Raw genomic sequence first — 26424 nt, 5'->3', positions numbered from 1 at the left:
ATAGTAGATTATAGGCTAAGTATGTATGTAATGTTTGTGGAAAGACTGAAAAGAATTATAAAAATGAACAAGCAACACCACACTAATCAAAATGACCCAGCAGCTCATTTCCACCTGCGATGGTAAGGGAATAGAAGGGTCCAGAATTACCCTCCGCAGCAACCAGAAAACTGAGCAAAATGTTTGAAATAAGTCTTCCAACAGAACAGGCAACACAGACTTGATCCCTAAGATGAGTGCCACCACCTGTCAGGCTTTCTGCCTGGAGACAATATCTAAACTGCAGGGAAGAGAGGGGGAACCCAGACTGAGCCTGGCAATCTTGCTGAGTTGAGGGGAGACAGAAATCAGAACTCAGGGAGGATGGGGACATGAGAACAACTAAAAAGAAATTACAACATTCATTGAAAAGATGGAACAAATCCAGAATTAAATGTAAAATCCATAGCTTCTAGCATCCAATCAGAAGTTGCTATTCATAGGAAGTGGGAACATGTAACCCATACACAGGAGAAAAATTAGTTAAATCTTTCACTTCCAACCAAGTTGGAGGAGATTGCTCTCCTGCCAGAAACAACCAAAAAAGCAGACAAATGATATAACTAATATGCAAGTTACTATATAACACACACAGGGCCGTGATGTCTGAGAGATGGGAAACAAGGTGAGCCTTAGGTGTGTCCCACCTTGCTGCCTTGAGAGAGTCTGCAGGGCTGTGGTGCAGGGAGAGGGCATACAGGCAGAGCCCAGCACACTTGCTAAGTTGAGGAAATGGAGCTAAGGGTCCAGAGAGACCCAGGTGACTAGGACTGTCATGACAGAATATTTGAAAGTGGAGTTACCCAGAAAGAAAACCTGAGAGAACTGAACATATTCCATCTCAAATATTGAGCTGAATACTGATCAGTATCTGCATGTGAGGGAACTGCCAGAGGAGGGCAAAGCAGTACCTAGAAGAATGAAAGGTGTTAGTGCCTGGAGCTCCACCGAGCTGGAGATAGTGCCTTTCCCCACCAACCATACTGGAGAAACCTCAGGATTCACGCAATAGAGTATTCAGAAAGGTCTTGCATCACATGTGGGGAAGAATTAGCCATGGATTGAGCTCTGCTCTGATCCCACCCAGCAAATCTTAAAAGCAAGACCCAGCTACATGAGAAGGTAGGATATCACTAATCATCGGGGAAATGCAACTCAAAACCACAATGAGCTATCACCTCACATCTGTTAGGATGGCTATTATCAAAACATGAACTAGCAGACAATCCTTTATCTAAAGGAAGTGAGAACATTAACTCAAAAGGGTATATACACCTCTCTGTTCATTGCAACATTGTTTACAATAGCCAAGACATAGAAGCAGCCTAAGTGTCCAGGAAGCAACAGTTAGAACTGGACATGGAACAGCAGACAATAGGAAGAGGAGTACGGCAAGGCTGTATATTGTCACCCTGCTTAACTTCTATGCAGAGTACATCATGAGAAACGCTGGGCTGGAAGAAACACAAGCTGGAATCAAGATTGCCGGGAGAAATATCAATCACCTCAGATATGCAGATGACACCACCCTTATTGCAGAAAGTGAAAAGAAACTAAAAAGCCTCTTGATGAAAGTGAAAGAGGAGAGTGAAAACTTGGCCTAAAGCTCAACATTCAGAAAACGAAGATCATGCCATCTGGTCCCATCACTTCATGGGAAATAGATGGGAAACAGTGGAAACAGTGTCAGACTTTATTTTGGGGGGGCTCCAAAATCACTGCAGATGGTGACTGCAGCCATGAAATTAAAAGATGCTTACTCCTTGGAAGAAAAGTTATGACCAACCTAGATAGCATATTCAAAAGCAGAGACATTACTTTGCCAACAAAGGTCCATCAGGTCAAGGCTATGGTTTTTCCAGTGGTCATGTATGGATGCTAGAGTTGGACTGTGAAGAAAGCTGAGTGCTGAAGAATTGATGCTTTTGAACTGTGGTGTTGGAGAAGACTCTTGAGAGTCCCTTGGACTTCAAGGAGATCCAACCAGTCCATTCTGTAGGATATCAGTCCTGGCATTTCTTTGCAAGAAATGATGCTAAAGCTGAAACTCCAGTACTTTGGCCTCCTCATGGGAAGTGTTGACTCATTGGAAAAGACTCTGATGCTGGGAGGGATTGGGGGCAGGAGGAGAAGGGGACGACCGAGGGTGAGATGGCTGGATGGCATCACCAACTCGATGGACGTGAGTCTGAGTGAACTCCAGGAGTTGGTGATGGACAGAGAGGCCTGGTGTGCTGTGATTCATGGGGTTGCAAAGAGTTGGACACGACTGAGTGACTGAACTGAACTGAAGTGTCCATAGATGGATGAAGAATATATGGTGTATATACACCATATTACTCAGCCATAAAAGGGAAGAAAATCTTGCCATTTGCAACAACATGTTTGAACCTCGAGGGCATTATACACTAAGTGAAATAACTCAGACAGAGAAAGACAAATACTGCATGATCTCACTTTTATGTGGAATCTAAAAGCAAAAACCTCAGAGCACACAGAACAGATTGGTGGTTGCTAGACATTGGGAATGAGGGGTAATGAAATGGGTGAAGGTGGTCAAAATGTCTGGGGATGTAATGTTATAGCTTGTTTACTATAGTGAATAATACTGTATTGTGTATTTGAAAGTTGCTAAGAGAGTAAATCTTAAAAGTTCTCATTACAAGGAAAAAAATTAAACTATATGTGGTGATGGCTGTTGACTAGATTTATTGTGGTGATCATTTTGTAATATATATATATTTCAAAACATTATTTATATAACCAAAACTGATACAGTGTTATATAGAAATTACATCTTAATTTTTTAATGAAGAAAAAGCAAGACCCAAAAGGATCCAAGAGTTCTAAGTAATTTAACTATGTCCTAGAGCAAACCTTAACAACATTTATAGGATTGTAAAAATATCCAGACCCCAAGAAATAAAATTCAGAATGTCTGGCAAATAAGCAAAAATTTGCACACATGCCAAGAAGCAAGAAAATATATCACTTAAAAAAATGAATCAATCAAAACCAACCCAGAACTGACACAGATTTTAGAATTAGCAGATAAGGACAGTAAGCCGTTATTATGAAGAAGATAAAAGCACATGAAAAGATGCTCAACTTCATTAGACCTCAGGGAAATGCAAGCCTAAACCACATGAGATTCTACTTCACATTCAGTAGGAAGATTCGAATGAAAAAGAAAAAGATAATAACAAGTGTTGAAATTGGAACCTTCATCCGCTCTTACACGGTCCTGGTGGGAAAGTAAAACGATGCAGCTGCTTTGGAAAGTCTGGCGGTTCCCTGAAAGTTAAACATAGAGTTACTGTATCCCCCAGAAATTCCATTCAGGGACACAAACTCAAGAAAATTTAAAACATATATCTATGCAAAAACCTGTACACAAGTGTTTGTTGTAGCATTATTCACAATGGCCAAAATATAATCCAGACAACCCAGATGGTCCATCAGCAGATAAATGGATAAACAAAATGCAGCGTATCTATACAATGGAATATTATTTGTCAACAAAAAGAAAGGAAGTACTGACACATGCTTGCAGCATGGATGAACCTTGACTATGTTATACTACATGAAATCTCCGGCACAAAAGAACAAATATGTCTTGTTCCGTTCATGCAAAGTAGGTAGAGCAGTCAAGTTTAGAGAGATACAAAGTATAATAGAGATTACTAGGGGCTGGCAGGAGGAGGAAAGGTGGAGTTACTGTTTAATGAGCACAGTTTCTTTTTTAAAAAATTCTGGAAATAAGTAGTGATGATGGTTGTACAACATTGCGAATGTACTTTCAATGCCACTGGATGGTACACTTGTAAATTATTAAGATGGTAAATTGTATGTGTATCTTAACTGTAATAACCTAGCAAATCAATTTAAATGTAACAGTTCACCTGCATTCATAAAAATATAAAAACTCATCTATTCTCGTAGGGCCTTATCCCCATTTCTTCAGCCCTTAACCTTAACCTTTTCTAGGCCGGAGGATCTTGTCTTCCAGACTTTGTGAAGTCACTGTGAAGACAGTTATCTGTTACTGGGAAACTTTACACTTCCTTGCAGGAATCCGTGGAAAGAGCCCCATTTCCCCACAACCTCCACAGCTTAGGTAGCATACATCCATCCCAGGTGGTGAAATGCCTCACCTGTCTAGTTGGGTGTGCCTTATCATCACTTCTGGGTAGTTTCTCCTGTGTTGTCTAGAGGAATGTGGATGAAGAGGAAAATGTATTTAAATCCTCTGTCTCACATGGGCCGCTTAAATATTTTTAATGATAAATTCTTAAGAAAAGCCAGTCTCTTAGAGAATTAGCAGTATTTAGTTAAAAGGAACTGTGGCATCAAGGTCTACAGTCTTTACTCTCACTTTTTTGGTCCCAGTGCAAGGTATTTTTAGTCTGGTTGTGTCTCTAAAGATAGACATAGCTAGCAGCAGACAGGGCAGTTGCAGCTGTTGACCATGGTCTGGCAGCTGGCTTTCCTGGTGGCACAGATGGTATAGAATCCACCTGCAGTGCAGGAGACCTGGCTTTGATCCATGGTTGTGAAGATCCCCTGGAGAAGGAAATTTCTACCCATTCCAGTAGTCTTGCCTGGGAAATCCCATGGACAGAGGAGCCTGGCAGGCTTACAGTCCATAAGGTCACAAAGAGTCAGACATGACTGAGCAGCTAACACTTCACTTTGGACCTTGAATTTAGTTTCTTTCTTTTTTTTTTTTTTTTTTAAGGAGGAAAGCAAGAAATCAGATCAGACTTCAAGTCATCTCAATAAGCAGAGTGAGCCTTGCCAGTCTCACTCTTTCATTACCCTGTGGTCTACCAATGTGTTCCACAGAGTGCTTTTTCTTCATAGATGTGATCTAATCCTCACTAATACGTCTTTCTCAGAGTTGCTGTCTCATTGATTTATATATTCCTTAGCCTCACTGAGAAAATAGAGCCTCTTGAAGTTTGTATCTGTCTTTCTCAATAAATGGAAATTTGGTAACTGCAATAGTGAAATCATTTTTGTTGTCAGCAATGGTTACTTGAAATTTTGTTTTGTTTTCCTATTAGAGTATGTATTAGTTCACAAGCATTTTCTCCACTTTCTTCATCCCTTGGTCAAGATTATCACAAAAGGAAGTCTGAGGCATTCCCCAAAAGTAACTCTTGGTTTTACATGTCTTAGAATTCTTTCAATTGCCAGGGATTACTACATAGCTCCAAAACTTTGGGATTTATCAGCAAGTCAGTCTTCTTATACTGTTCTTTCCTGTCTGGCGTCGTCTGCCCTGTGACCAAGCTCTTACTTCTCTTTGGTCATTTTCACATCAAGGAAGCCAGGTTTGCAATCCATAGTGAATTTTTTTTTCTTTTTTTTTTTCATAGTGAATTTAATGTAGTAAATCTATTCAGAGTGGCTTAGGGAGGGAAATAGTTTTTGGCAATGTCTTCATAAAAAATTAAAGACCTGGAGGAATGACCATCAACCAAAACACAATCTGAGAAAACAAAGGAGGCAGCCAACATGGGCCAGAATGAAGAGTTTCTTGTGTGCAAAGAATATAAATGTTGTGCCTTGACATTTCTCCAGGAATTGCTTTTGCTGTAATTTTTCTTTGAAACTTGTATAAATCAAGAGAGATGATCTGCACCCTAACTCGGCTTGGTTCTCTTGACTCTGAGGTCAACTCCTTGCTTTAACCCATGTTTGTCAGTGCATGGGGTATCAGTGAGAACAGTTCAGACCTGCTAGTGGGGATCTTCAACCTAAAGAACCAGTCATGTATGAGATGTCATTCTTGCCTTCAGGAAGCTTTCAGTCCACTTTGAGAGACAGACCTATAAATTGGGGGGGCTTCCCTCGTGGCTCAGTGGTAAAGAATCTGCCTGCCAGTGCAGGAGACATGGGTTGAATCCCTGATCCTGGAAGATCCCACATGCTGCCGAGCAACTAAGCCCTGGTGCCACAACTGCTGAGAGTGTGCTCTGCAGCCTGGGAGCCAGCTCTCACGAGCCCACGTGTCTGCAGTTACTAAAGCCAGCACACCCTAGGGCCAGTGCTCCATGACAAGAGAAGCGCCTGCAGTGCGAGGCCCGCACACTGCAGCTAGAGTAGCCCCCGCTTTCTCTTAGCTAGAGAGAAGCCAGAGCAGGAGTGAAGCCCCTGCACAACCAAAACGAAATAAATAAGTAGAGTTATTTGTTCTAAAAAGATTTGTGGGATCCCACTTGAGGCAGTAACTTGCTTAGGGAAGCTGGAGTAGTCTTCTATTTTGAGCTAGATCTGAAATAAGGAATAGAGGTTTTCCAAATAGAGAAGATTAGTGGGGGAAAAAGCTTTCTAGGTAGAGGAAGTAGCATATGCAGAGACTTGGAAGCATGAAAGAGGCTTGTGGTTTATATGACTGGCACAGCATTCAGTGAGGCTGGAAAGCAGAGTATAACGAAAACTACCACACAAAAAATAGATGTCCTTTTCATCATAGGGGACTGGAATGCAAAAGTAGGAAGACAGGAGATACCTGAAGTAACAGGCAAGTGTAGCCTTGAAGTACAAAATTAAGTAGGGCAAAGGCTAACAAAGTTTGGCCAAGAGAACCCACTGGTCATAGCAAACACCCTCTTCCAACAACACGAGAGACGACTCTACACATGGACATCACCAGATGGTCAATACCAAAGTCAGATTGATTATATTCTTTGCAGCTGAAGATGGGGAAGCTCTATAGCAAAACAAGCTCTTCAGCAAAAACAAGACCAGGAGCTGACTGGATCAGATCAACAACGCCTTACTGCAAAATTCAGACTTAAATTGAACAAAGTTGGGAAAACCACTACACCATTCAGGTATGGCCTAAATCAAACCCCTTACGTTTATACAGTGGAAGTGACAAATAGATTCAAGGGATTAGATCTGATAGACAGAGTCCCAGAAGAACTGTGGACAGAGGTTTGTAACATTGTATAGGAGGCAGTTATCAAAACCATCCCCACAAAAAGGAAATGGCAAAATGCCTGTCTGAGAAGACCTTACAAATAGCTGAGAAAAGAAGAGAAGCAAAAGTCAAAGAAGCAAAAGAAAAGTATATCCATCTGAATGCAGAGTTCCAAAAGAATAGCAAGGAGAGAAAAGAAAGGAGGAGCAAGAACAGCAAGGAGATCCTCAGTGATCAGTGCAAGGAAATAGAGGAAAATAATAGAATGGGAAAGACAAGAAATCTCTTCAAGAAAATTAGAGATACCAAGGCAACGTTTCATGCAAAGATGGGCACAATAAGGGACAGAAATGGTATGGACCTAACAGAAGCAGAAGATATGGCAAGCATACCCAGAGTCAGTTGGCACATATACAGAGTCAGTTCAGTTCAGTTGCTCGGTTGTGTCCGACTCTTCGCAACCTCATCAGGAGAACTGTACAAAAAAGATCTTCATGACCCAGATAACCATGATGGTGTGATCACTCACCTAGAGCCAGACATCCTGGAGTGTGAAGTTAAGTGGGCCTTAGGAAGCATCACTATGAGCAAAGCTAGTGGAGGTGATGGAATTTCAGCTGAGTAATTTCAAATCCTAAAAGATGATGCTGTCAAAGTGCTGCACTCAATATGCCAGCAAATTTGGAAAACTCAGCAGTGGCCACAGGACTGGAAAAGGTCAGTTTTCATTCCAATCCCAAAGAAAGGCAATGCCCAAAAATGTTCAAACTACCACACAGTTGCACTCATTTCACACACTAGCAAAGTAGTGCTCAAAATTCTCCAAGCCAGGCTTCAGTGGTTCGTGAACCAAGAACTTCCAGATGTTCAAGCTGAATTTAGACAAGGCAGAGGAACCAGAGATCAAATTGCCAACATCCATTGGATCATCAAAAAAGTGAGAGAGTTCCAGAAAAAATTTACTTGTGCTTTATTGACTATGCCAAAGCCTTTGACCGTGTAGATCACAACAAACTGTGGAAAATTCTTAAAGAGATGAGAATACCAGACCACCTGACCTGCCTCCTGAGAAAACTGTCTGCAGGTCAAGAAGCAACAGTTAGAATCAGACATGAAACAATGGACTGGTTCAAAATTGGGAAAGGAGTATGACAAGTCTGTATATTCGCACCTTATTTATTTATTTAACTTCTATGCAGAGTACATCATGAGAAACGCTGGGCTGGAAGAAGCACAAGCTGGAATCAAGATTGCTGGGAGAAATATCAATCACCTCAGATAAGCAGATGACACCACCCTTATGGCAAAAAAGTGAAGAGGAGCTAAAAAGCCTCTTGATGAAAGTGAAAGAGGAGAGTGAAGAAGTTGGCTTAAAGCTCAACATTCAGAAAATGAAGATCATGGCATCTGGTCCCATCACTTCATGGGAAATAGAAGGGGAAACAGTGGAGAAACAGTGTCAGACTTTATTTTGGGGGGCTCCAAAATCACTGCAGATGGTGATTGCAGCCATGAAATTATGGTGATTGCAGCCATGAAATTAAAAGATGCTTACTCCTTGGAAGGAAAGTTATGACCAACCTAGATAGCATATTCAAAAGCAGAGACATTACTTTGCCAACAAAGGTCCGTCTAGTCAAGGCTATGGTTTTTCCAGTGGCCATGTATGGATGTAGGGTTGGGCTATAAGAAAGCTGAGTGCTGAAGAATTGATGCTTTGGAGCTGTGGTGTTGGAGGAGACTCTTGAGAGTCCCTTGGACTGCAAGGAGATCAAACCAGTCAATCCTAAAGGAAATCAATCCTGAATATTCATTGTAAGAACTGATGCTGAAGCTCTACTACTTTGGCCACCTGATGCAAAGAGCTGATTCATGGGAAAAGACCCTGATGCTGGGAAAGATTGAAGGCAGGCAGAGAACGGGACTTACAGAGGATGAGATGGTTGGATGGCATCACTGACTCTAAGTTTAAGCAAGCTCCAGGAGTTGGTGATGGACACAGAAGCCTGGCGTGCTGCAGTCCCAGGGGTCGCAAAGAGTCAGACACAACTAATCAACTGATCTGAACTGAACGGATAGGAATAGGATGGGGAGAGGTCGTGGTGTCTGTCTTTGCAAGCAGTCTACTATTGTATGGAAGCAGATTGTGAAGACTTGCATATAAGGGAAAGATTTGGAACTTACCCTAAAGGCAACAGGAAGCTATCAGAAGTTACTTGTTTTATTTTTAGATACTAAGGTAATGTGATTTTCTGCTCAAAACCTCTTATGTAAGAAAACAGGGCTCTCCTACCGTCCCCGTAGTTGCCCCAGAAGCCATTACGCTAGTACAGTGGCCCACGCTTTCGTCAGTTGTTGGGATCAAGAGTGGGCCAGTTGAAATCCTCCCTTCATATTTTTTGTTCTACTGAAAATAAGTGGTGGCCTTTTGCTAATATTTGAAACTGTGAGATATAAACCTTGTGGAATGCTAGGTGGCTACATAAAGACAGCTGCTTTGTACAGAGAAGCAGAAGGTGACAGATGGAATCCTGAAGGCCTTGGAATCCACCCATTCTGATAGCCCTCTTTGCCTAGGCTTGTTCAGGTCTGGTCTCTGTCTCTCTTGTAACCACAGGAATCCCAGCTAATACAAAGAGAGGTTAATACCTGCAAGTAGGGAGTTTCAAATGATAGCATAAAAATCTGAAACCAGCTGAGTTTGGGGGCTCATTGTAATTGGAAGTTTTATTAACTGTTACTGGTATGTAAGAAAGCTACTGCTTTTTATATTTTATGTGCAGCTACTCTCCTCTTTCTGATGGCTTTTTGACTGAATCTCTTGGAGTTTCCTAGACCAACATTTAGATTATCAGAGAATAGTTATATTTTGTCCGTTTCCTTTCCTGTATACATATATACATATGTGTGTGTGTGTAATTTCTTTTTCGTCTCTTGGTCAGAATCTTTAGAGCAGTATTATGTAATAGCAGTGATATTCATCATTCTTATCCTTTTCCTCACTTCGTGAAAAAAGATTTTAATGTTTTCATCTTGGGTATAGTTTTTATAGTTCATGTCTGTAAAATAGTCTTCATCATACTAAGAGGATAGTTTTTCCTCCAACCTGAGTTTAGTTTGAATGTTTTTTCTTTTAATTTATTTTTTTGGTTGCACTAGGTCTTCGTTGCTGCACACAGACTTTGTCTAGTTACGGTGAGCAGGGGCTGCTCTTCATCGTGGTGCTCCGGCTTCTCATTGCGGTGGCTTCTCTTGTTACGGAGCGCAGGCTCTAGGTGTGTGGGCTCCGGTAGATGGGACTCTCAGCTGTAGAGCACTGGATCAGTAGTTGTGGCATACTGGCTTAGTTGCTCCCAGACATGTGGAATCTTCCTGAACCTGGGGTTGAACCAAGATCCCCGGCATTGGCAGGCAGATTCTTTTATATACTGTGCCACCGGGGAAGTTCCTGGTTTGAATTTTTTTTAATTTGAAATGGGATAGCACATTCTTTCAAATGATTTTTCAGTAATTATCAAGTTCATATTATTTTTCCTTAGTATATGGAATAAGTTAGTTACCTTATTTATTACATTTGAATCGTCCTTACACTCTGCCGTAATCCCTGCTGGTCTCAATGTCCATTGCTTTCCTGCAGTCCTGAATTTGATGTGATAACATAAGTAGCCCAGAGCCATGTCCTCGTTTGCGTGGTTCTAACACGTATGCATTTTGTTTAACATTTGTGCCGTGCAAAACGGAAATCACCAATATTTTACTTAGTACATTTATATTCATATACTTTGTTTTTTAGTATAATATCTGTCAGAGTTAGATTAGGGAAAAAAATGAAGAACGCTTCTTTTTTTTGTGCTCTGAAATTGTTTAAATGCAAAAGAAAAGCTGAATTGACTCCATAATGCCATTTCTTTATGAGTGACATACATCTTTGGCAATCATTTGACTCAGATCTTTTACCTCTTATTGAACCAACTGTGGTAACTTACATTTTGCTAGGGAATTTTTCAGGTTATTTATACTTTCAAATTAATATGAATAAAATTTATAATATTATTTGTTTTCGGTACTTATAGTTTTTCTTATTTCTGAAATTGTCTATATGTATATTTCCTTTGCTCTTCTTTCTCTTTCTTTCTGTCATATTTGCTAGGAGTTTGTAATAGTTTCATTTTTTATCCCAATTCATGTCTTTTCCAGTTCATTAATTTGTTTTATTTTTATTGATTCACTCTACTATTTTTGAATTTGATCTACTTTTTCTAGCCTTTTGTGTTGAATAATGTTCGCGTATTTTCAATAAAGTATCTAACAAAGTCATTTAAGGCTGTGATGTTTTTGGAATGTATTTGGTGACATCTCATACGTATTGATATCTAATGTTTTCAGTTTGGTTCATTTTTAATGTATAATTCTGTTTTTATTTTCTCTTTGACCCAAGGGCTCTTAGAAGAATGAAAGTTACCTGTATAGTTTCTACTTTTAAAACATTTCGTTTTGAGACGATCTTTTGTCCTAGAACGTGTATTCAACCTAAATTGACAATAAGCAGGGTCTGGTTTTATCTTTATCACTCCCTCTTGAAAGTAAAGCTTTCTTTCCAGCCAACCTTCCTGCTCCTCCTACCATACCTAAGGAGCAGTCTTTAATTGTCAGTATAATCATTAAGTTTTTCATATCTTTTGAGCAAATATTGGTACTGAAACTCTGTGGAGCATTAAGTCAGAGATATTTCCAGACTTATTCAGATAAATTCAGGTAAAAAATCAAGGCAAAATCTTGCTGTACAAATTGGACATGTCAGTTGTCTTTCGCTATAGAACATTTCATACCAGCTGTGCCAAACAGTGCAGAGATCAAGGAAGTTAATGTTGGAATGATTCAGAGTTTGATCAGTTTAATTCAGGCATGGTTCAGAGAGGATGGTTGGATTTTATTGAAGGGGATGGAAGGAAATGATTTGCTAGAAAAGAGAAGAAAGGGCTTTCCAGAGACAAATAGTTACAAAGGCCAGTAATAAAATACATGTGTATATATACTTATGTTGTATGTATATGTGTTCATTACAGTTTACAAACCCTTTCATGTCCACTACTTTATTTAAGCATTACAGTAGTTCTTTGAGAAGGTATAATTATTATTTCCTGTCTGGTTGCTTGAAACACTGATGTCTAAAGAGCCTAGTATGGAACCTAGATCTCCCAGTGTGAGGCTCACTGTTTTTTCCATTATTTCATGCTAAGAAGGCAGCCCTCTAGATGGTTGTCCCCAGCACAGCCCCTAGTGAGGATCAGGAGAAGGAAGGAGGGGTCTGGCTACCTGGGTGTCCGCAAAACGTGTAACCTCAGTGTTTGTCTCATTTGAGATCCCTGCAGTGAAGTTGAACGAGTTGCTCGAGAACTTTTACGTCACCGTAAAGAAGAGTGATGGCTCAGACTTCCTGGCCACGTCGCTGCACGCCATCCGCCGAGGCCTGGACCGCATCCTGAAGAATGCAGGGGTGGGCTTCTCCATCACCAGCAGCACCTTCAGCTCGTCCACCAAGAAACTCAAGGAGAAGCTGTGGGTGCTGAGTAAGGCAGGGATGTCAGGGGCCCGCTCCCGCAACATCGTCTACTTTTCCGTCTCGGACGAGGAGGAGATGTGGCAGGCGGGGTGTCTAGGGGATGACAGCCCTATCACGCTCCTGTCCACTGTGGTCAAGTACAACAGCCAGTACCTGAACATGAGGACGCTGCAGGAGCATGCCGACCTGATGTACGGCGACATCGAGCTGCTCACAGACCCACAGAACCATTCCTACTTCGCCCGGACAGACAGCGTCAAGCGGGAGAGCCGGAGCGCTTCCAGCCGCGTTTGCCACGGCAAGATCTACCACGAGCATTCCCGGGGCCACAAACAGTGTCCTTACTGCCTCCTCTACAAGTACATGTACGTCCACCGGCCGCCCACCCAGATGGAGGCCAAGTCCCCTTTCTACCTTACAGCCAGGAAGGAGGCTGCAGACATGGGCAGGGTGTGGTACGAGGAGCAGAGGATGGGCCTGCGGTCTCTTCGGGGAGTTGTCCCGAACTTAGCCAAGAAGGTCAAGCTGGAAAACTGTGAGAACTTCACCTTCGTCTCATTCACTCAGGTGTCCAGGAGGCTCAGCTCCCACAGCTGCTGCCAGTGAGTGTCCCCTGCGTCCCGGCCACTACCCCACTCATCCTGGTCAGGGGGCGCTCCCCCCTGCAGCCAAGGCTAGAGCTCCGAGGCGGCTGGGATGACCATGACTTCATGGTCAGGGTGTGGGACTTCCTGTTTCTTTGACTTCAGATTTGTTTTTTTTAACTGAAAGTAGACAAGTGAAGATTTAGAATGTTTTATCCAGGTGTGTGTCACCTCTGTTAAATTATAGAATCTAATACAATGTATAAATAACTACATACACAAGAGCAAGGAAGTTCATTTTATCTAGTGCCTTTTTAGCACAGATTTTCTCAAAAAAAGAAAAAAAAACTATTTCAGTAGTCATTAAAAAAAAAAATCCCAGTAGCCTAGTAGCTTTAGAATGTTTTGAAGACTCTAAACACTTTAATGAATTACAGTGAGGATCTAGGAAGAGAGAGGCAGACAGATTAACTACTTCCAGGAGAGAACTTGCGCCTGGCACTCCTCTTCATGTTTTGTTGGTGGATAACTTGATCCTGCAGAGCATGCAGCCTTGCTTGGTGGAAGGTCATGGAGCTCCACTCAGTCATGCTGATAGGAAAGCAGGGCTGCTCTTAGCCCTGGGAGGAACTTGATCTCTGCATCAGTGGAGACAGTTTTATGAAAAAAGATAAATACACCAAACAGTGCTTGTGAGAACAAGATTTCCAGTGAACTAGGTGGTTCGAGGGAACTTCCTGCAGTGAGAGAAAGTGTCTTGGAAAAGCGATCTGTGATCAAAACGTGAAAAACCTCCTGAAGCAGAAGTGCCTACATTTTCTTTCTCAGCGTGCTGTGAAAGCTGCTTTTGTTTGACCACTGTTTAGAGGTTTGTTTTTTTTTTTTTGATCTGTTCTTTGTGTCATGCAGTTGTTCTGTCAGCATATAGCACTGGATATGTAAAACAACTGAAAGTAATTTTCAGGCCTAACCAGGAAAAAAAACTAACAAAATAAGCTGCAGAGAAAACAAATCCCCAAATGTGTTTATATTAAAGAGTTTTGAAGTATATTTGTCAAAGTATGACTCTTTCAGCCACAAGAGATGTCATCATTTGAGGTTGGCACCAATGCTTGGGACACGGTGATGTGTCAGCCTGCCAGGTAAGCAAACCCAGCATCAAGGACATAGTGGTAAAAATCAGACCACGGTGATAGGCTGTTAACACAGTGTGAACACATTTCACTAGGTGAGATTTAATCTGACCGTATGTTATTCACACATTAACAGAAAGTTATCATAACTGCTCTCAATTATAAATGAAAAAGGAACCCAAAGAGTACTAATTAATAAAAATAACTGCTAGGGAATCTTTATTTGTATCTTAGGAATGACTGTCACAACCTTACCATTTTGTTCCTATGTGTGCTTTCTAACCCACAATTAAAACTCCAGTATACATTCATTTTGCAGGAGTCCTAAAATTAGTCATATTTCTTTTTCAAAATTTTGTTCTAGTATTAATCGTTTTTAAACAATCATTCACTGACCCTTGAAATATGTAATACTTCCTTTAATGGAGAAGACTCAACCAATGCTGCCTTAAGGTTTCAGGTTATTCCCTTTTTAGTTCCTGCAACACTTATTTTATTAGTTGATCTTTCCTGAATGTAGATTAACTTTGGTATGTCTCCGTCTGTATGTAAATTACAGGTAGTATGTAATAAGCAGTATTATAAGCTATTGTTCTGTCGTGGTTTCCTATAGGGGTTTTAGGGTTTTGATTAAAAAGAGACAGAACCTGAGGTACAGTTTCCCTCACTTGCTGAACACCCAAAGGAAGTTTCATTTGAAGAAAGCAAATGGTCATTTTTCTTGTCAGTACTGCTGTTAAACAGAAATATAACCTATGTGAAACAGTTGGGCAGAGCCTGCAGCCTAATTAATAAGACTTCCATTTTTCTTTTCAATAGATGCAAGAAAAAATTGCCGTTAGGTGTCGCTGGGATCTTTTCAGATTTTTACGTTTCCGGAAGTAGTAGTAACTGATCCAGAGGCTATAATCTTCCTGTCGGTAGTGGCTTTTCATCAGCTGAGTAACAGTCTGCCTCAGCTTTGTCGCTTATCACCCATGTGGTGAACTTTCAACCCTCAGAGTTCTGAAGGAGATGATTATGATTAGAGTCAGGAGGTAGAATCTCCAGTGATACCTGATGGAAGGAAAGAGTCATTATCTCAGCATCCTAACTGTCCTGTCCTTCATCGCGTGCCTCCTGGAGGAACGGGAGTGAGAAAGAACACAGGTATCAGGTGCTGCTCTGCGCCATCCGCTGTGTATTTGTGTGTAGAGGTCTGTGTGTGTATGTACACACACTTTAAACTTATAGGTAGGAACACCTTATAAACCCGCTAACCTGGCAAACACCTGTCCTGCTACATGGCTGCGTCCATGGTCAGACGATCTAAGGGGGCTGCGTAGCTGGCTCGCTAGCCTTCAGAGCTCAGGCCGTCGTTCTGTCTTTTCAGCCAGCTCTAAATCATACCCACTGGGTTCTCGGGGATTTTCTCCTCTTGGCCTAATAAGAAAGGGGAAGGTTATGAGTACTTTCTCCACTTACCTGTAGTTGTTGTTGTTGTTGTTTTAATTCATAAGTGGAATTGAATAGGGGGAATTCGCGTGTTCACAGAGGCAGAAGTTGCCGTGGCTCCCATCAGGAATGGTGGGGCTGAAGGTACCTCGGGAGGACCCAGCAAGTCCTGTGGGCGAGCTCTTGCCTGCAATATTTCTGCATCTGCTCTAAAGGGAGCCCTGCTTGCTTGGTACCTCCTCCCCAGAATCTCCCCAGTCTCCCCCGGGAAGTTTATTCTGCCAGAGACACTTGGGGCATCAGCTTGAAGGGTGTGTTTCATTGAAATGTAAAGGCTTAGCACAGCACTGGACACACAGTAATTATGCAATAAGTCTTCCCTATTTAGTTACAGTCTTTGGTGAAAGCAATAATGATATTCAGCTAATCTGCTTTATACCACTTATTCCTTCCGTGATGGAAAGTCTCCTTTAAACTGTTAAACTTGAAACCAAACCTTATAATCTGGTCACATTTATACCCAACACATCAAATTCTACCTCTTATACCTCAAAGCCCGGATACCTCAGATATAAGCAAAAATGGTTAAAGAATTTCAGAGAAGCCCTGAGAGGCTTTATGAGAAAGCTTTCCATTGTTTACTGTGTTTGCCAAGGGGAGTGTTATGGGAAAACCTAACCAAAGTTGTGAAAGGATTGCTCTCCTCAGTGGTGTGGCATTTCCCAGCTTTCCTTGGGTTATGTGCTGTATTACACCTGCCCTGACTGATACATGGTATTTGTAGAAATGTGAAACTCTTGTTACTTTTATTTTTATCTCAATTCAGCCTTATTAAAACATCAAGCACTATGCCTACTTCTTTCAGCATGTTCACAGACAGCCGCGGAGAGAATCTAGACAAAATAGTCCTCCTGTAGAAGCGGAAGCCTCTGGCTATACAGGAAGGATGGCCAGATGGGCAGCACCTTCTCTCCTCGGGTGGTCAGTGCTGGACTCCATTTCCTCAGCTGTGCAGCGAGATGATTGGATTCGATCATCTCCAGAGTGATCAGTGTTAATATCTCTGCAGTTCCTTAAGGCCATCTAGTCAGGAAGTGGCAAAACCAGGAGACAGAATTCCTAAGTCCTCAAGATCATACACTCAGTCTCCTCAATGAGTGCTTCTCAGTATACTGGAATGCTTTCTTTAGGAATAATAATTTTCTTCAAGTTTCACAACTCCTTAAAATTAATATTTTCTCATCTCTGGAAACAGCAGAATGTTGATTATTTTTCTTAGATTAGGCTAACACCTAATTACTGTTGGTAATTAACATGTATTGTTAACACTTAAAATGTTTAAATATTACTGTTATCAGATAATACATCCCTTTGTTGCTTTTATTGAAATCTGGATTGCTCACCGTTTTTGAGCTAGTTACCAGTTACCTTTAGCCATCCAGGAATACAAACAATGAAGACCTCAAAGAAGAGTTACCTCATTTTCTCTAAGGAGCTCCAATTTAGTCTAAGTTAAGGCCCATACATACTGAGTAACTGTTAACCAACAGCCCTGAGTCGAAGAATACATTAAAAGTTTCAAATTCATGTGTATCTTTAAATGCTTTTACTTTGGAGGTGATCTTTTAATGCTCTATTTTAAGAGAAAACAGACTTGTTTAGGCAGAGTTCTTAGGTAAGAATCTTTGCTGTATTTTCCAATATAAATTATTATCTGAGCAAAAACATGAGGGGGAGACTGGTGATGACCGAAAGCTGAACTCCCTTTCTAAGAGAAGAGGAGGCTTTAGGGAGATGAAGAACTAGTTTATCTGGAAATTCCTCTGTTCTGTACCCATGTATCCTGACATCAGGGGGTTTCCTGAAACTCCTCTGGGGGAGGTCTCCGGTCCTGGCCAAGTTCACAGATTATGATGATGGTTTTGAGCACTTCTAGTTCTTTACAGCCCAAGAAATCCAGAGAAGTTCGTTGTGTTTTAATTGTTGATCAGAATCAGATTTCTGTGCTCAATTAAAATACTTTATTATTTATCTAATGTGGCTCATTTGGAAGTTAATAATTTCAGGAAATAGTTATTAAGACCCGGAAAAAGATCACTGGGTTATATGTAGATGCATATTGCTTCCATTAATATTAAAAGCAAGTAGGTAGATCCCTCCCTGACATTGAGATGAGAATGGGCTCCTAAATACTTTATGGTCAGTATAACAGGTTTGGTTAATTTACATTTAGCCATAGTTATTGTTACTGATTGACTCCAATAAGTTTCTGAAAGATTCGGATTTGACTATGGTAAGTGCTTCTCACGGCTGCCTTGTATTCTCATTTAATTCTCACAACAGCTCTGCAAGCTAGGTCTAATTATTCCCATTAACTGAGAAACCAAGGCTCAGAGGAGTTAAGTAAATCTCCCTAAGTCTCACAGAGCTGGTAAATTGGAGAACTTAAGTTTGAGCCCGAGGCTTCTCACTCCAAATGTAGTGCTCGAGGCATGGATGGTCCGTGGTTAAGACTCCATGCTCCCAGGGCAGGGGACATGGACTCCAACCCCGATCCCTAGTCAGGAAGTAAGATCTCACATGGGTAGCAAAAAAAAAAAACAAACAAAAACCCCAAACCTAAACTACCTTCTTCAGGCCCAAAGAGGTCAATTTATCACAGAGCTTTTTTTTTTTTTTTTTTTTAATGTTTATTTTTTGGCCACACTATCCAGTATGTGGGATGTTAGTTTCCCAACCAGGGATCAACCTGTGCCCCCTGAAATGGAAGCCCAAGTCTTAAGCACTGGACCACCTGTGAACTCCCTATCACAGAGCTTTTGAAAAATTAAACAGTTTCTGCTTGTTTGGGAAATATTTTCTTTCTCAAACCATATTGTATCATACCTTGTATGTGCTTTCTTACTAATTTATTATTTTTATATAATTCAATAATTCCTGGAAAGCCTGATTGTTTTCTCTGAATGAGTATGACATTGTCTGCCTATCGAGAACCTTCTGTGTTTATCTGGTAAATTACTTGTATTATCTTTTGTCCACCTTAAAGGGAGATGATCATGCCAGTTTAGTCTAATAAAAGTCAAGTCGTTTACAAACTATACCTGTTTTGACATGGGTATTACTGCTGAAATGTAAAGGACCTCCTAACCTACGTCACAATTACATGCTCAGGGTTTTTACTTTTGCTTTTTAATTTTGACATCAGGGAATTCTTATAATCGTTAAGCTAAAGCTATTTTCTGTTCTTTCCTTTATGAGTACATGTTTTTCTGTTTTGAGACTTAAAAAAACAAAAGGCTCTGGTGGTTTTGGTTGTTAACTCTGAGATAGCCTAGTCAAATCCTCCTATTTTACCGTTAAGAAATGGAAACCCAGAGATACTAAAGAGCCCATCCAAGGTCAGCAAGACAATAAGTAGTGGAGCGAAGAGTAGAAAATTAATCCAGAATCTTCCGTCTATACCATAGCTGGGAAGATTTGGATTTTTAAAAATTCATTAATGGGACTGCGTCTGGCAGAACATCTGGCTAGCAGAAGCCTCTGGTGAATTCCAGCCTTCCCAGAAAAACACTCATAAAGACCCAGAAGAAGGCTGCCTCTCAATTCTAGAATATAGGAGAAATCTTACAATTTACAAGGCATCTGGAGGCGGACTGAGAAAAAACGTTTCAGGTTGTAGCTCACTGCTTTCTTTTGTTTTGACTCATGAAACAGAGGTTCTGTGAAACAGAAAATCTGAAAGGTATTTAATACTTGTTCTCATTAACCATGTCTGTCTCCTTACTCAAAGCCCTGGCTAGAGAAGTAACTGGCTTATCCTTTCTCTTAACCAGATTGTCTATCCCACCCTCTCTTCCATCTCCCCACCCACCTCCTCTTCATTCAGTCCAAGTCCTAGGCCTAACACGTGAGCAGAAAGCAGAGAGAGTGTATCGGTGGCATCATGCATTGTGAGAAAAACACAAAAACGGTAGATAAGCAAGTAGCAGAATATGCAAATATTGTGATTTTTCACTTACAGTATAGGATCAGAGATCCAGAAAACCAAGCAATAAAAAGGAAGAGGATGCCACTTCAATAGAAAAGTATGAAAGTAGAAATTGGGCTTGGAAATATGCACATCTGTTTACCCTCGACCTGTACATCCAAAAGAAGGGATTTGACAAACACTTAAGTGGACAGATAGCATAACCAAAGGCAAATACGGAGTTGACAGCATTTAAGGATGAGTATAGAGAAAAAAATGGGGCATTAAAAAAAAAATGTGACTGAATCAAGGAAAATGAATAGCTTCCAGAACACTTGAAAATGAAAGTGATCTACTGCAGAGAACAAAATTTTAGAATTCTGTCATATTTGAAGGAACTGAAGAATCGCTTCTGTGCGGCAGTAATATGCTACCTTAAGATGGGGATGGACTAAGCGAGAAAGACAGCGGAATACAGTGAAAAAGACTAGAAAGAAGGATTTCAGGGGAGCTAAAAACATAGTAACAGATTAAAATCCACATTGGAAATAGAAAATAATACCGATGCTTAAAAAAAAAAAAAACTAAACGTGAAGGACAAACTTGGTATTTTCTTCCTAATGTTCTTTCAAAAGAAACGAGATGAAAATATGGGAAAGATAATGGATTCAGAAAACAGAACATTAGCTAATATCACTGACATTTGCTTTCCTGATGAAAAGACCAGATTGACAAAAAAAATCATTATAAAAATGAAATCTTCCCTGAACAAAATGAAAATCTGTATGTTTAGATTGAAAGGTCTCACTGCATTCCAAGCCAAAAGTGAAAGAAATTTGTTCCATAATCACCTCCTGGCAAAATTTTAAACTACCAAGGAGAGAGAATGAAAAATCCTGCAGCCTTTCATTCAGTCAGACAGTAATAAGTTACCTATCAGAAAACAAAAGAACATTCTGACTCCAGACTTCTCTGTTGCACCAAGTGCCAGGAAACAATAGGAAATTCCGAGGGGAAAAGTTGTGACTTTGGCATATGATAACATTTTATATGTTGTACACATTTTATGTGTAAAGGGACATATTCTTGGTTATGACATTCAGGAAATAAACCATATATGTACTATTCTTATAAAGATATACTGCAACCTACAAAGCTTGGTTAAAAAATTTTACTAAATATAATTTCAAGGGACTCTGCAATATCAGATCATTACCCACTAGAGGAAAGATATGTTTGCTTTTAAATAGGTAATATGGCCAGAAGCCACATATCCCAAAATGCCCAAAGTCCTCACTTACTAAATGGACTGAACTAATACAAGAAGATGAAAACCAGTCGCCACCTCACAGCATCATGTTTCTTCATTTTTTCATGAAGTAATCAGGCAGTCAGTTCAGATGCTCAGTCATGTCCGACTCTTTGCTACCCTATGAATTGCAGCACGCCAGGCCTCCCTGTCCATCACCAACTCCCAGAGGTCACTCAGACTCACATCCATTGAGTCCGTGATGCCATCCAGCCATCTCATCTTCTATCATCCCCTTCTCCTCCTGGCCTCAATCCCTCCCAGCATCAGAGTCTTTGTCTACTCTTCGCATGAGGTGGCCAAAGTACTGGAGCTTCAGCTCCAGCGCCATTCCTTCCAAAGAGATCCCAGGGTTGATCTCGTTCAGAATGGACTGGCTGGATCTCCTTGCAGTCCAAGGGACTCTCAAGAGTCTTCTCCAACACCACAGTTCAAAAGCATCAATTCTGTGCTCAGCATTCTTCACAGTCCAACTCTCATATCCATACATGACCACTGGAAAACAATAGCCTTGACTAGACAGACCTTAGTTGGCAAAGTAATGTCTCTGCTTTTGAATATGCTATCTAGGTTGGTCATAACTTTTCTTCCAAGGAGTAAGCGTCTTTTAATTTCATGGCTGCAGTCACCATCTGCAGTGATTTTGGAGCCCCAAAAAATAATGTCTGACACTGTTTCTACTGTTTCCCCATCTATTCCCCATGAAGTGATGGGACCAGATGGCATGATCTTTGTTTTCTGAATGTTGAGCTTTAAGCCAACTTTTTCGCTCTCCTCTTTTACTTGCATCAGAAGGCTTTTTAGTTCCTCTTCACTTCCTGCTGTAAGGTTGGTGTCATCTACATATCTGAGGTTATTTATATTTCTCCTGGCAATCTTGATTCCAGCTTGTGCTTCTTCCAGCCAAGCATTTCTCATGATGTACTCTGCGTAGAAGTTAAATAAGCAGGGTGACAATACACAGCCTTGACATACTCCTTTTCCTATTTGGAACCAGTCTTGTTCCATGTCCAGTTCTAACTGTTGCTTCCTGACCTGCATATAGGTTTCTCAAGAGGCAGGTCAGGTGGTCTGGTATTCCCGTCTCTTTCAGAATTGTCCACAGTTTATTGTGATCCACACAGTCAGAGGCTTTGGCATAGTCAATAAAGCAGAAATAGATGTTTTTCTGGAACTCTTGCTTTTCGATGATCCAGCAGATGTTGGCAATTTGATCTCTGGTTCCTCTGCCTTTTCTAAAACCAGCTTGAACATCCGGAATTTCACGGTTCATGTATTGCTGAAGCCTGGCTTGGAGAATTTTGAGCATTACTTTACTAGCGTGTGAGATGAGTGCAACTGTGCGATAGTTTGAGCATTCTTTTGCATTGCCTTTCTTTGGGATTGGAATGAAAACTGACCTTTTCCAGTCCTGTGGTCACTGCTGAGTTTTCCAAACTTGCTGACACATTGAGTGCAGCACTTTCACAGCATCATCTTTCAGGATTTGAAATAGCTCCACTGGAATTCCATCACCTCCATTTGATCCCAAATGGTTCAGTTGGTAGAGAATCTGCCTGCAATGCAGGAGACCCCGGTTCGATTCCTGGGTCAGGAATATCCTTTGGCGAAAGAGATGGGCTACCTACTCCAGTATTCTTGGGCTTCCCTTGTGGTTCAGCTGGTAAAGAATATGCCTGTAATGCAGAAGACCTGGGTTCAATCCTTGGGTTCGGAAGATCCTCTGGAAAAAGGAAAGGCTACCCACTCCAGTATTCTGGCCTGGTGAATTCCACAGACTCTATTAGTCAATGGGGTTGCAGAGTCGGACACAACTGAGCGACTTTCACTATTTCACTTTCATAGTATAAATAGAATATTTAGACATCTTTTTACAAGTATAATTGCTCTGTTTTCCTCACTACCATTTAAAACACTGTCTTGATGGGCCCTTGCTTCCATGTGAGAACAGGGAGGGCCCCCCACGTTTTTCTTGGGGTCTGAGAGCCCAGACCGGAGCTTGTGGAGGCCGCTTTGTGTGCTTCTCTGCTATTCCCAAACTCAGAACTAACAACCGGTGCAAAAGTAGAAAATTACAGAAGATAAATGTGTGTTGCAACAAGAGACCAGGAGAAATGAAACTTGTTTTAGAGTACAAATGCCAGAAAAGTTCAGTTTCAACAACAGGAAACTGGCCAGAGGCAGTTGAGGGGTTTTCCTCAGCTGTACTTGAAGTTTTACAGAATCGTGTTTAAATTCAGACAGTAAGAATAAAAGCAGTAAAAACAAAAACAAAAGAGCTCACTAAGTTACTTTCAGGGTCTACAGTGTCAGTGTTAGAACTTAAACCTGGGTTGCTTCGTTTTGGTTTTCGTTTGATTGTACTGGACAGACTTGAAAACACACAGTAATACTGAGTATCGTTGACCTTGCTCAGGTCCTTCCTGGTGTTTTGAAGGTTTTGTCTGTGCCCCCAAGTGGTCATGACAATTGAAACTGAAATTTACATTTTCAACAATCTTAGCACGTTTGCTTTAAATTTAGCGATAGAAAAGTGAGTGGGTTGCTTTGCGTTTGTTTACTTTTTCTTCTGAAGCACAGCAAAACCTCTTCCAGATGGAAGGAGTCTCTTATGGATAAATTCCAAGTGTAACCTTTCGCAGGGTCTCCTCTTGCTTGGCTGTAACTGACAAAAGTCTGTTCACTTTAACTACTTGGACAAGAAACAGGATGATTTTATTTAAAATGTTAATGCTTTCTCTAGTTGTATGTTCCAAAAGATAGCAACAAAACTGTGTCCTGATGTTTTCGTTGTCCTGGATCTTTTTTTAACGTAGAGAGGCTGTCCATAATTTCTTAACACTGGCCGTAATATCGTAACACCGGGAACATCATTCTGAATGACAGAGGAAATGGTCAGTACCTTGAATTATTTTATTGTACCGTTTTCAACTTTTTCTTTCTTCCTCCAGTGTGGCCTGCACATATACTCCTATTTTTGTGCACACGTGATCTCCTGGGTGGGAAGGCGTGCATAACCTTGATTTTCTGTCATAAGAGTGTCAGGGTTCCTTGTTCATTTAGCCCAGCCCTCTCATTGGTAGTCTAGTGGAGTCTTAACGATTTGCAAGGTTCTGGGTTTTTTTTTAAGCTGTTGGTGTATCGTTTGGTTTGGTTTATGTACATGCAGCTTGACTGTTTAACCCAGATTTTTAAAAATAAAATGTTAATGTATATTTTATGTCTGTTTTATTAAAATAACTGAGTCATTTCAACTTAATCAGCAGTATGTATGGCTTCTGGATTTTTTTATTTTAGTAGCATGTTTCTGGAAATATGTTTTCCTTTGTATTTTGCAAAACGTTAGGATATTTTGAGCAGCTCTATACCTGTATTCTATGCCTCCTGGCTATTGCTGTGGGTGAAATAGTCCTGACTGACTCTCCCTCTGGTTCTCTGACTTGAGTTTCTTCACTAGGCGGGCTGAGAGCCCATTTGGGAAACTCTCAAATCCTGAAGTATTTTTCAGAAACTTGTTTCTTAGGAATGATCTTAACTGTTGTATATCTAGAGAGCAGTAAATTTCAGCGACTGTATATTGACCATTGTATATATGTCTCTAATGGTTTTCTACTCTTTAAATTAGTATTGATGACTTTGTTGTTGAGTCACTAAGTTGTATCCGACTCTGCGACCCCACGGATTGCAGCATGCCCAGGCTTCCCTGTCCTTCACTATCTCCGAGTTTGCTCAGACTAATGTCCATTGAGTTGGTGATGCCATCCAACCATCTCATCTTCTCTTTCCCCCTTCTCCTGCCCTCAGTCTTTCCCAGCATCAGGGTCTTTTCCAGTGAGTTGGCTCTTTGCATCAGGTGGCACTTATGGTTTTAAGGGAGCGCATTTAATCTTAAAGCCTTTTAAAGTTGAAATTTACTGCTCTCTAGATATACAAGAGTTAAAATCATTCCTAAGAAACAAGTTTCTGAAAAATACTTAAGGATAAGTATAATGTAATAGTGAAAAGATGAGAATAGTGAAAAGATGAGAAGTTTCCTTCACAGTTATTGACCCTAAGGCAAATTTCATCTCTGCTCATTGTTTTGCTTATAATTTTTAAAAAGACTCCTGAACCAGTTAAAAAATTTGATGAGCACCATAGGTCATCTTCTGAAGAAGATCCATATTTGCAGGCAACATTACACATATAAACCCACATTTAAAAACTGCACTAGATTTTTAAAGTCACCTTCTTGAGATTTATGCTAAAATAGTTAAGAATCTGCTTCAAAATAATCCAGAGGGGTAGAGAAGGTGGAGGTGTAGATAGTACATAAACTAGCCTTAGAGTAGATCATTATGAAATCAGATCATTGGGTACAGGAGCATTCATTATACTCTTCTGGGTTTTTCTAGATATTTGAAATTTTCTCTAAGGCATGGTTTAAAACAAACACACAAAAAATTCTTTCAATAGAGATTCCCCAACCCTCCTCACCAATTGTAGAGAATCACAGAATTTTCAAGCTGAAAAGAAGGACCTAAGGAAATATGAGAGTAACGATGCTGATAAGAAAGATCCTCTAGATAATACCCGAGGGAAATTTTCAGGCAAGAATGCTGAGTTGGAGCGGTAAGGGCAAAAACAAGTGAAATTTCTACCAGATGGGAACACATTTTTGTCTCTCCGTTTAATACAGAAAGAAGATCTGGGGAACTCCTAATTCCCGTCGTCTTAGGTATGACATGGAGATTGGTACAACATGTCTCTAATGATGGAGATGTGATCCACCACGCTGAAAGTACTGTGAAGACGGCCACACGGAGCTGGGGTCCCAAGGGCCTGGGGTGGCACATGGCTTTCTAGGCCTGGAGGACAAATACTCCTCACGGTGTTGCTCTGGAAACTACATGCTACCAAAATCTTGGAAGAATAGAGAACCTGCAGGCCAGGACCAGCAAGGGTGCAAGTGTAGGGCAGACAGACACAGAGGGGTCCGTGGCCTGGTGCCGCCCACTTTCCGGTGGGTGTCAAGACATTGTTTCTCGATGCCTGAGCATCTCTCTCATGACCAGTGCCTTTTGGCTTGTTTCTGTCTGTTCCACCTCCTTTTTCTCACTCTCCCAGATTAGAACCTGGAGCCCCAGCAGGTGTGCGGCCTGTCTGCCTTCCTCAGCACATTTCCTTTTCTGTTTCTGCTCGGTTTCCATTTTATTTCCTGCTCTGCTTAGGACCACTTTCACTACCATTTTTGCTGGGAACACACCAGGGACAGACGCAAAAGACATTAAACAAGATGTATTTCAGCAATAAACAAGCTTCTTGTATTTCTCATGGGATCCCAAAGAAATAAGGATGAGGAATAAAAATTCCTGCCGGAGTATTTACAATGTACTCAGCTGTTGAAATGTTCCAAATGCAATCAAGGAAGTAATTTAGCACATTTCTAATACACTTAAGTATGGTAATAATGGGTAAGAGTTCG

The 26424-nt window shown here is 40.8% G+C and overlaps 1 protein-coding gene across 3 annotated transcripts in view; it reads left to right on the top strand.

Annotated features, from left to right (window-relative positions):
* Positions 1 to 24175, top strand: part of KIAA1958 (KIAA1958 ortholog) — a 140059-nt gene extending 115884 nt beyond the window's left edge. The window contains exons 4-5 of one of the 3 annotated variants that reach the window (XR_009599114.1): positions 12333 to 14259; positions 15070 to 18782. Coding sequence is in view for 2 of the 3 variants with exons in the window: in XM_027964113.3 (XP_027819914.1) it covers positions 12333 to 13139 (807 nt within the window). In the remaining variant the exon portion in view is untranslated. Of the gene's footprint in view, positions 1 to 12332 lie in introns of all 3 variants that reach the window. The other 2 variants (XM_027964113.3, XM_027964112.2) reach the window with 2 other exon arrangements.
* The last annotated feature ends 2249 nt before the right edge of the window (positions 24176 to 26424 follow it).

The sequence above is a fragment of the Ovis aries genome, chromosome 2, assembly GCF_016772045.2.
Source record: "Ovis aries strain OAR_USU_Benz2616 breed Rambouillet chromosome 2, ARS-UI_Ramb_v3.0, whole genome shotgun sequence".
Classification (NCBI taxonomy): Eukaryota; Metazoa; Chordata; class Mammalia; order Artiodactyla; family Bovidae; genus Ovis; species Ovis aries.
Note: the sequence above shows the minus strand (reverse complement) of the source record. Positions and strands in the feature narration are given on the sequence as shown.